The sequence below is a fragment of the Lissotriton vulgaris genome, unplaced genomic scaffold, assembly GCF_964263255.1.
Source record: "Lissotriton vulgaris unplaced genomic scaffold, aLisVul1.2 SCAFFOLD_1376, whole genome shotgun sequence".
Taxonomy (NCBI): Eukaryota; Metazoa; Chordata; class Amphibia; order Caudata; family Salamandridae; genus Lissotriton; species Lissotriton vulgaris.
The window spans coordinates 279,933-289,882 of NW_028254681.1; the positions used below are offsets into that span (position 1 = coordinate 279,933).

A 9,950-nucleotide genomic window follows, 5' to 3' on the forward strand; every position below is an offset into this window, starting at 1 on the left:
TTAGATTTCAACTTTTTTTCACGCTCGGTCATAATAATTTTGCGTCATAACCATCACCAAATCTGAACCCAGCAAAACTCACTCCAAAAAATGTTCTCAGAAAAATATCTCAAACTAATTGACAGATTTATGTGAAACTAATAACAGCCTATTTTGAGTAAAATCCCATGGTCACGCCAAGATTGGTGGAATTCTATTCAGTTTTTGCTCCAGTAGACAGCATGCGTGGCGATCACTTATTTCTAAAGAATAAATGATACTCCAGTTACTTTCTGTTTTAAATACATTGATACCACTCACTTCCTGCATGGATGCAATCGATAACAATACGATTCTGAAAAGTTTGGTTCCAATTGCTAACAATATAAAAATGTTAAACGTTTGCTGCTGCCTCAAAAATGTGATCCCATTTTCTCAAACGAGTACTTCAATCACAGCCATGCCAGATTTCCCAGATATCCACAAGACATTACATTTATGAAAAGTGAATCTAGATGAGGAATATTAAACAAGGGAATAATCCAAAACCCACAACTTGAAGCCATCTCTTGTAGATCACAGATCTCATCTAGAAGTTGAGCTATCGTTGGCATAAATTTCTGATAGCAGAGCTTTAAAAGTCTGCAAACTGATAAATGTATTTATTTTCTTCTCTCTCGTAGAGAATACTCCCAGTTGAGCCTAAAGGAGTTGAACATGGTGGAGACAAACGAGGTCTTGTCTGTAATCAGCAACGTGGCCGATCTCTTCAATGCTATCCACTGGATGCCTCCGGGATTTCTGTGGGCCGGACGCTTCCCACCATGGCTCGTGGGTCTTTTGGGCACCATTTCATCTGTTATTGGACTTTACAAGACCACGTTGGGATCTAATTCTGGAAGCCTCTGACCAGAACGGTATTGGTCCATTTGGATCCAAGTTTAAACACAACTTTCATGATCCAGAGATTTGTTTTTGCCAAATTGTGAACTAATTATACCTACATTAATGAAAATAACCCAATACAGAGTTCTTTAATTTTCCATTTTTTCCACACACTTCTTCATCTAACATCTCAATGGATTAGGCACTCAGAGGCAAGTTTGCCTGATCCCCTCATTCAAGCGACCATCTTCCAAACGTAATCTCCATGGTAACTTGAGGAATTAACATCTTCAGATTATTTCAGGTTTGACATCTTTGCATGAAGGATTTGGGTGAATGCTTTTAAACTAGATTGGAATCGTTTACTGTCAATCTATTTTACTTTTAGTTTTAAAACATTTGGGTTAGAAATAGTTTGATTTTTTTTTTCAAAAAGCTATTTCACAATCTCAGCAGGAGGTCATAATTTAAACCTTTACCCCTAGCTTGTTTACCATTTCCAACTGGGCAGATTTACCATTCCAATTCCATTCCTCGCTGATTTGGGCACCTACGCTAAGTCATACAAATTGTCAAAGCTTTCATTTCATGTTTAATTTCCAAACTAAGGGCCTGGTTTAGAGTTTGTCAGATGGGTTACCTTGTCACAATGTTCTGTATATCCCACACACCTTAGAAAGATCTCCATGTCAGGTGTGTGAGGATTTTTCTCTTTTTGGCTGTATTTTTACCCTTTCTTGTCTGAGGATTTACTGATCTGAAAATGCTAATTGGACACAGAGAGTGTATGAATAATTCCCATGTGCCAAAGGTAACAGGAGCTCCATGCTGTCAGAACATGTCTGCCCCAAAACACACACGCACTTTAGGTGTGTGGTCCAAGCTTTTTAAACTTTGTGTCTCCTTTGTGGAGCCAAAAACAAAAAAAACTGTGGAGGTGTAGACTTACCCAATATCATTTGGTTGCCATGTTCAAGGAGTGTATTCTGGGAGTTGCAGTATGTGTGTGTCTCAATTAAACCAATCTACTTTCATAGTAGGTGATGAAATATAAATTGAAAGCACATGTCTAAAAACATGGTGTCCTGATAACACCGCTCCCTACGCTCCAGTGGTTCATTACATACAACTTATTTGGACTTTAAGCCCTGTGGTTTGTTGAGTATCTCTCAAGGGCACCCTGTGCTAAAGCGATTCATATTTATGTTTTATTTTGTCTATGTGTGTCTCATTTCCTAAAACTTTCACATTTCTTTCCTGTTCTTTCTGTTGTTTAAAAATGATTTTCCTGCCCTTTCCCCATGCAGCAGAAGTCCTATGCTTGAAATTAACTCTGTCTATGAAGGTATACACATTTGCTACCTAAATGTCGTATTGGCCCCCTCTCCTCCCCCTCGGATGAATTTGAAGCTCTATACTTCTCTTTACAGTTTGCCCCTACATCTTCTTTTGCTTCATTCTCTGCTATAGGCCCCGGGCCCCCGGGCCCTATTTGCTCATGATATACTTGAGATTTTAGAGCCTTTTATTAACAGGCCTCAGTTTACCCTCTTGGGTGACTTCAATTTTCATCTTGAAAAGTCTGATGACCCTGACACTATAGCATTGGTGGAGGGTCTGAATGCCTGTGGCCTCAGCCAACAGGTAGATGGTCCCACACACCTTGCGGGACATACGTTAGATGGTATTTTTTCTAATGACAACAGGTTAGGGACTGAACCGCCGATCCCGCTATCCTGGTCAGACCAATGGGCAGTTCCCTTCCATCTAACCACACCTTCCCCTATACCTAAAAATGCCAAATCATGGGAAACCATAAGGAATTTTAGAGAGGTTAACAACATATCCTTAGCTCCTTTTTTGACTGAGGTTATCCCTTCACATGGGTCGGACCCTAATGTCGCTGCTTGTAGTCTGTCCAGGGCCTTGAGCAGGGCTATGGACACTCTAGCACCACCTAAGATACATTACTCTGCCAACGAGAGCCCCTCTGCCCCTTGGTACTCTGAAAGACTGAGATTGTTACGGCAGAAATGTAGGCAAAAAGAAAGATCCTGGATTGCCCATCCCTATGCTCCCGAGAAAAGCCAGCACAAACTGGCCTTAAAGGAATATAAAAGGGCGATAATAGAAGAAAAAAGGAGCTACTTTAGCAACACCACTGTTGCACTTAAATCTTCGAGAGAGCTTTTTAAAATCATTAACTCCTTATCCTCACCTAGGGCCGTTAACTCAGTGGTTGAGACACGGCGCTATGTGATAACATCGCTAATTTCTTTCATACTAAAATAGCGGACATACACACTGCCCTAGAAAAACTAAACTTGGACCTGAACACCGGGCAACCTTCCACTCTACCCTCGCCCCATTGCCCGGTTGTGCCTGTGGTCTCGGAAGCAAGCTTCTGCTCCCGTCTGTCTATCTTCCCTAAGATGTCATTGGAAGAACCTAACAGTCTCCTCGATACTGCCAAGTCCAGTTCCCCTTCAGACCCCTGTCCCTTAAAAACTCTCAAAGCTTGTAGAGACGTTGTTCTTCCTCCGCTACTGGAGATTATGAATATGGTCATTACTGAAGGGATCTTCCCCATAGTCTGGAAAACCGCAGTGGTTAAACCCCTGTTAAAAAAGGCCTCCTTGAATCTTGAAGTCCTCAAAAATTTTAGGCCGATTTCCTTACTTCCTGCCCCGGCCAAAATTCTTGAATCATACATCAACGGTCACCTGACTTCATTCCTGGAGACAAATAAACTTTTGGACGTCTCCCAACATGGGTTCCGTGCAGCCCATAGTACAGAGATGGCTCTCACTGTAGTTGCTAATAACATCAGGTCAGTGGTAGACAGAGGCCAAACCGCTTTGCTGGTTCTGTTGGACCTCACGGCGGCCTTCGACACCCTGTCCCCCTCAATCCTGGTCGACAGACTGAGGGAGATAGGTGTCGAGGGCAGTGCTCTGAATCTCCTTTCCTCCTTCCTGCATCAGAGACAACAAAGAGTAAAACTGGGCAATTTCTTGTCTCCCTCTCAGGCGGTACAATGTGGGGTCCCACAGGGCTCATCTTTGAGCCCTGTATTGTTCAATATATATGTGGCCCCCCTTGCGAAAATTGTAAGATCTTTTGGATATCAAGTACTTTCTTATGCCGACGATACCCAGATCGTCTCCTCCACCTCCCAGTCTATACAAGACTCCGCCCCCAGATTTAGAGCATGTATGGAAGCAGTAGCAATATGGATGATACGTAACATCTCAAATTGAACGGAGAGAAGACCGAAGTCTTGGTCTTTGGAGGGAGTCATGGGCTGTGGAACAAACAAAAATTGGTGGCCTGACTCCCTTGGGGATTGCCCCCAGCCGGCACAATCTGCCAGGAACCTGGGCGTATTAATGGATCCGGCACTTTCATTTGACCTACAGGTCAACAAAACAGTGGCCACATGCTGTACCATCATTCGGACTCTAAAAAAGATCGCCCCTTATCTGTCCTTGGAGGCACGTAAACAGTCAACGGTAGCCTTGATATGTTCCAGGCTTGACTATTGTAATGCGCTTTATGGGGGCATTAATAAAAAATCGATTTAACACCTTCAGGTGGCCCAGAATGCCGCTGCTAGGCTGGTTCTCAACCTGCCTAGGCGCTCATCTGCCACTAGGGCCAGAAAAGATCTCCACTGGCTACCTATCCAAGCCAGGATTTCTTTTAAACTTCTATGCATGGCCCATATGGCGATATTTGGGTCAGGTCCGGAAGGGATCAAATCTTTAGTTAGCCCCTATATCCCCAGCAGATCCCTTCGCTCCTCCTCCAGAAACCTGCTTACTGTCCCTAGATTTAACAGGGCAAGATGGGGAGGAAGAGCCTTCTCCCTCTTAGCTCCCAGACTTTGGAATTCGCTTCCGCCTGAACTGTCTGATCAATCCTCTTTGCCGGTCTTTCGTAAACTCTTAAAGACATGGCTCTTCTCCAATGCCTATTAATCTGACCTTATTCTTTTTCTGCTTTCTTGTCTGTTATCTACGCCTTGATGCCCCTTGGGGCTAAGTTCTTGCGCATTACAAATCACCATTCATTCATTCATTCATTCATGTATAGAATGTATCATTTCATCCCCTTTTCTACACACAAACATAATGAAACACTGCTCAGGTAGCTGTAGTCTTGCCTTGTGCACTGCAATCCTATGCTCAGTTTAACCGGTCAGTGGCTGCAGTCAATGGTTGGGTGCAGCAAAGGTTTGGACAAATTGTACTCTGTTTAATACCATGCTTTCATTATTCTTGAATAAAAGGTGGTAATCTTTAATTTTGAGTGACTCTTGAATGGTTCTTACTTCTGACTTGTGTATCATTGCGTCATTAGGATATGCTAGAATTCTGGCAAGGTAGCGGAGTGAGCTAAATGTTCCTTTCTAATACCTCCTGTAACCTGCATAAGATATTTGAATCCTTTCAGAACTAACTTGAGAGCCCAGTTTTCCGATGTCAGTAATCAGAGTAGCATTAAATTGGGTAATAGTAACACCTGTTATCCACAGGACTTAGGCGCGGTTAGTTCGGCCATAAGTTCCTCTTTTGAATTTGCTTTTAATTCAAGTTATGTGTTGTGTTTTAATCTGAATTTGCACTTGACTTGGGGGAGCAGGGGGGCTACCTTGCTGAAAGAGATCAATAATAGCATTTGGGGGTATAACTTTCTTACAAATACCGATCGTTCCCATTTCTTTTAGGAAATTTGCTGATTTTGCACAGTTGGGAGAAGAACTTCTGTGATTCAGATATATCAGTAATATCAGCTGCTAAATATGTGCATTTTGCTTCTCGTGAAACGCTGTTGGAGACATTGCACCTTATTTTTTACTTCTCTTCCTCGTTCAATTCAGAGCCATGCTGAGCCACCACTTTATTGCGGCTTGCTCTAGTCTTTGTAGGGCCCGATTACTATATTTATGGCTTGATGCTACGGATGCACAGCGGATGTGTGCAGCGGGCATTTCAAAGGCAAGCCCGTCCGCGCCCGAATCGCGTTCAGCGCCTACCATACTGCCGGTAAGTCCTGCCATAACACGCACCCTTGTACTCATAATATGGTCGAATTACTAGTCTTATGTACTACTTCCTGCGGCATGCATGCAAGTTTACTGATGATAACCCTGCAGTGGGTATGAAATACCCTGGATGTGGTTTCTCTTTCGAAGTCCCTAAAACGTGCAGTACCTCCCGAGATAAAGACTACGGATTGTTGCCACACGGGGAGTCTGGTGTTGTACCTATCCCCACACCAGGTTTTTCCTTTTCGGCTTGCCTTATAAATTGTCGTTCCCTACCCAGACATGGTTTGAAAGTGGGAGAATGGTTTTGAAGAGTGTCAGGAAGATTGGCGCTCAGCAAGTTCCCAGTATGTAGGCGGTGGTGCGGCACTTTTATGTTCGGTGCGAAACAGCTCAGGGAAACAAAACCAGCAGAAAACAACCCCTGCGTAGACAGAGATACGTATCCCTTGTCAAGTTTCTCCCTACCCAGACATGCCATGGACATTTATCATGTTAGCTGAGAACCTCTGGGTCTTAATGTTTCTTACCGAAACTTGTCTAAAAGACTGCTCGGCCGCCGATATCGCACTGGCCGTTCCCCCAGATTTTTCAATTAAGCATATTGACGGAGCCGATGAAAACGGGGGTGGGTTGGTCATTATGCATCGATCCACCTACTCTTGCTCTGCATCAGAATTGACTACCCTTAACAATATTGAAGGGTTTTTATTCACCATTATCTTAGTCCAACTTTCGTAGTATCTGGTGCTCTTATCTACCGCCCACCCGATGCCCCGGCCGCCTCCTTACAGCTTCTCATTGGTGCACTAGGTCAATTACCCCCCTCCATGCCAATTACCTGGTGCTGGACAAGATTAACTTCCATGTGGACGTTCCTAACATACATACACAGCAATGTTTATGTTCTATGGAAGATTTCTACTAAGAACAACTACTTAATGTACTCACAACTACCTGCTTTTAGCAAATCCTGCGATTGTCCTGGTAAAACCTATTCTCAAACTAACCTGGTGTGACCAAGGTTTGCTCCCTTTTAATGTGGTCTCCACAGACCCCTGAGGTGTGCAATATAACTAAGTCTTTGTCCAGACCTTGGCATGAAGTCTCGGACTCCCAACATATGTAGTCGCTTCAATCCACGCCCTGTCTTTGGCCAGGGGGCTTAGAACAGGATGTGGTGGGCTTTCATAATCAGCAGTCCGCTGCCATTGATATTGTTGCCCCTCTGAAATCCCACCCCTCCAAGAGGTTAAAACCCTCTGGGCCCTGCTTCTCCGACGCCCTCAAGGCAGAGAAATCAGTTTGCAAAAAGCAAGAAAAGCTTAGGAGAACCAAGTTTGGTAATGGCGCTTCAGCAATGTACAAGGGCGCTCTAAAAAAAATACCATGCTGCTATTTGGACTGCCCAAAAAACCTTTAGTGCCGTGTCCCCGAGAGTTGTTTAAAATTCTCAACACCATTCTCGTGACCAATGCAAAAAGAAACGCCCTCTCCCCTTCAATGGAGCTATGTGAGGACTGTAAAAAAGGGTTCCAAAGACAACCAGTAACCAAAGACCCTTTTATGTTGCCCGGCGGTATCGCCTCTATGACCCACCAATGTTAATCAATGAAGAAGCAGGCGCTGGAGACTGGAAGGCAGGAAACGAGGATTTTATTCTCTCCGGAGGAGAACACATCAATTCAGACAGCAAGTATCGTCACGAGGTGCTCTAGCCACATCTCTGAGGCCTGGCCTCTTATACTAGGGTTTATGACCTTTATTGTACATAACACATTCTCGCAACGCGTCGATAGTTGAAAGAACATCCTCGGAATCTCCCCATCAGGCCCGTTCCCACATACATTTACAGTTGGATTCCCCCACCCCGGTCACAACAGGTGATGGTTGCCGCACAGCAGGGCATTCCGCCGATTCACGGAATGCATGGGTTTGATCGGATCTCATAGGGTGGGGGCTTTGATCGGTTCGAGGGTCTTTTGATGGGGAGGGGAAGCTTCCTACTGTACGGGGTAATAAACAGTATCCGCAGGGCCAGGTGGCGGCCTGGGAACAAGGAAGACAAACGGGGACACAGGAAAAGGGGGTTTGCATCAAAAGGATCTGAGGCCATGAAAGGAATGAGGGGAGGTGTCGCGCTGGGAACAGGATGGGATTCTGTGGTGAAGCTGCGCTGAAGTGGGGTTTATGACCCAAGGCATGAGAGAGCGGGGGTTGTCAGTGTGCGGGGGGATGCTTGCGAGGTTAAGGGAGAGAGAGAGACGCGCTGGCTATCAGCGAGGGGCAGGGAGGCCATGGTGTTCAAAATGGCTGCCGCTTACGCGCACGAATGGGCTTGAAAAGGGGCAAGATGACGCCGATAATGTTCACCAAGTTTGTGTTAATTTTCCACAGTCCTCCCTTTAACATTTCCAAGACATCTTGCTGGCCTATTTCCTATCTATACCTATATGCAGCGATCATAAGTAAGGGAGAGGGGACTTAGGCAAAAGAACTGTACATAAACATCACATTATAAACATCATATTGAAAAATCTCATCATCTAGTAGGCGGGTTCATCGTTAAGTTGGTTGCAGAAAAAGTCATCGTAATGCAATATCAGACTAGAATTACGTAGCGAGGGCGTTGGGTACAGATCATAGGTACTTATAGTCATTCGAAATAGGAGCTGGTAAGTTATCATATAAGTAAGTCCTTTTTGCATTCGGCGGGTGCATAGTCAGTCCAATGATGATTAGGAGAGAAATGAGATATAATAAAAATAAAAATCAGAGTTCTCAGTGTCTATGCCGTCTTCTGTTGGCACTGTTGAGCACCTGGATTACCTATCAACAGAAATGTTCATGTGGATTGAGTCGTTGGAGGTCTGCGGGCAGGGGTACATTTTGTTTTGTTTCGCCAGACCCCATAGGAGCAATGCGTTACGGTTTTGGAGCAGGTGCACTTTCTTTTGTAACGCAGAGCATAGATTTGCAAATAAAAAATGCGATTGTTCCTGAATTGTGAGATCTGTTTGTTTCTCGAGTCTCTGTGGTGGGCATTTCCTGTTGCTTCCATCATCTTCGAGGCGTTCAGCAGCGGGTAGAACCACATACTTCGTTCATCTTTTCTTTAGAGGCAACCCTTGGTGGAGTTCTAGGTCACCGTTCTAAGATTAACATAGTTCGTGGTCTACTTAGTCGGAGCTCCCTCCCTTCTGACGCAGGGAGTACTCTTCTCTGGGTAGCTCAGTAGGATTTGGAGGAACTTGGGAGTTCGGGTGGAAAGGTGCGGGTGTGAACAGTCCTTATGGTAGGTCGGAGGAGGAGGGGATGGAGCAAGGCCAAGTCGGGAACAGATCAGGGGGGCGGAGAGTTTGTGACAGGCGAGTCCGTAACCATGTTCAGAGAGCGGGGACTTTTTGGCACACGTTGATCATAGAGCAGGGGCTTCAGGTCAGCCCTTTCCTTAGCTTTGTCTGAAACAGTGCCCCGTCCTGCGTCTTCTTACTGCTGTGGTCTCGCCTCGGCCTCCGTCGCTGATGTTCCACAATCCGCAGTCAGGCCGCGTGCTCCCACATCCGGTCTCTTTCTCCTCCGACAGTGATACCCTTAAATGAGTTTTGAAAAGACAGTCTTTAGAGATATTGCAGAAGAAGGTAATTACATAAATCTATTTTTCTCCCAACACCAAGCAACTGGGGTAAGCACTCGCTACATTGGAGATTCTTGCGGCTAACGTATAAACAATTGATGATGGGTTTGCTGGATTCCTTACAACTTCCTTTTGCTGGCTAATTCTTTGGCGCTTTGATGGTTATTACGTTCATTTGTAATAGGTACGAGGTCTGGTGCTCATTTATTGCATACGTCTATTATAGTAGATGTCAGTTCTTCTGGTAGAGACCCATTTCCCTAGTACGAGTCTTGCAAGGCTAGGCTGGTCTTCAGGGCCTTGTATTTTACAAAAAGTGCAATGTGCTATTCACCACAGTCTGATGGGCATCCTTCTGAGGGGGGAACATAGGCTAAACAAGTCTTCATTACATAAAAA

The 9,950-nt window shown here is 44.7% G+C and overlaps 1 protein-coding gene across 1 annotated transcript in view; it reads left to right on the forward strand.

The window, feature by feature from the left end:
- LOC147659464 (peroxisomal membrane protein 11C-like) overlaps positions 1-5,169 on the forward strand; it is a 32,459-nt gene extending 27,290 nt beyond the window's left edge. The window contains exon 5 of the mRNA XM_086951733.1: positions 663-5,169. Coding sequence (XP_086807859.1) covers positions 663-888 — 226 coding nt within the window. The 3' untranslated portion in view covers positions 889-5,169. The remainder of the gene's footprint in view (positions 1-662) is intronic.
- Positions 5,170-9,950: the final 4,781 nt, after the last annotated feature.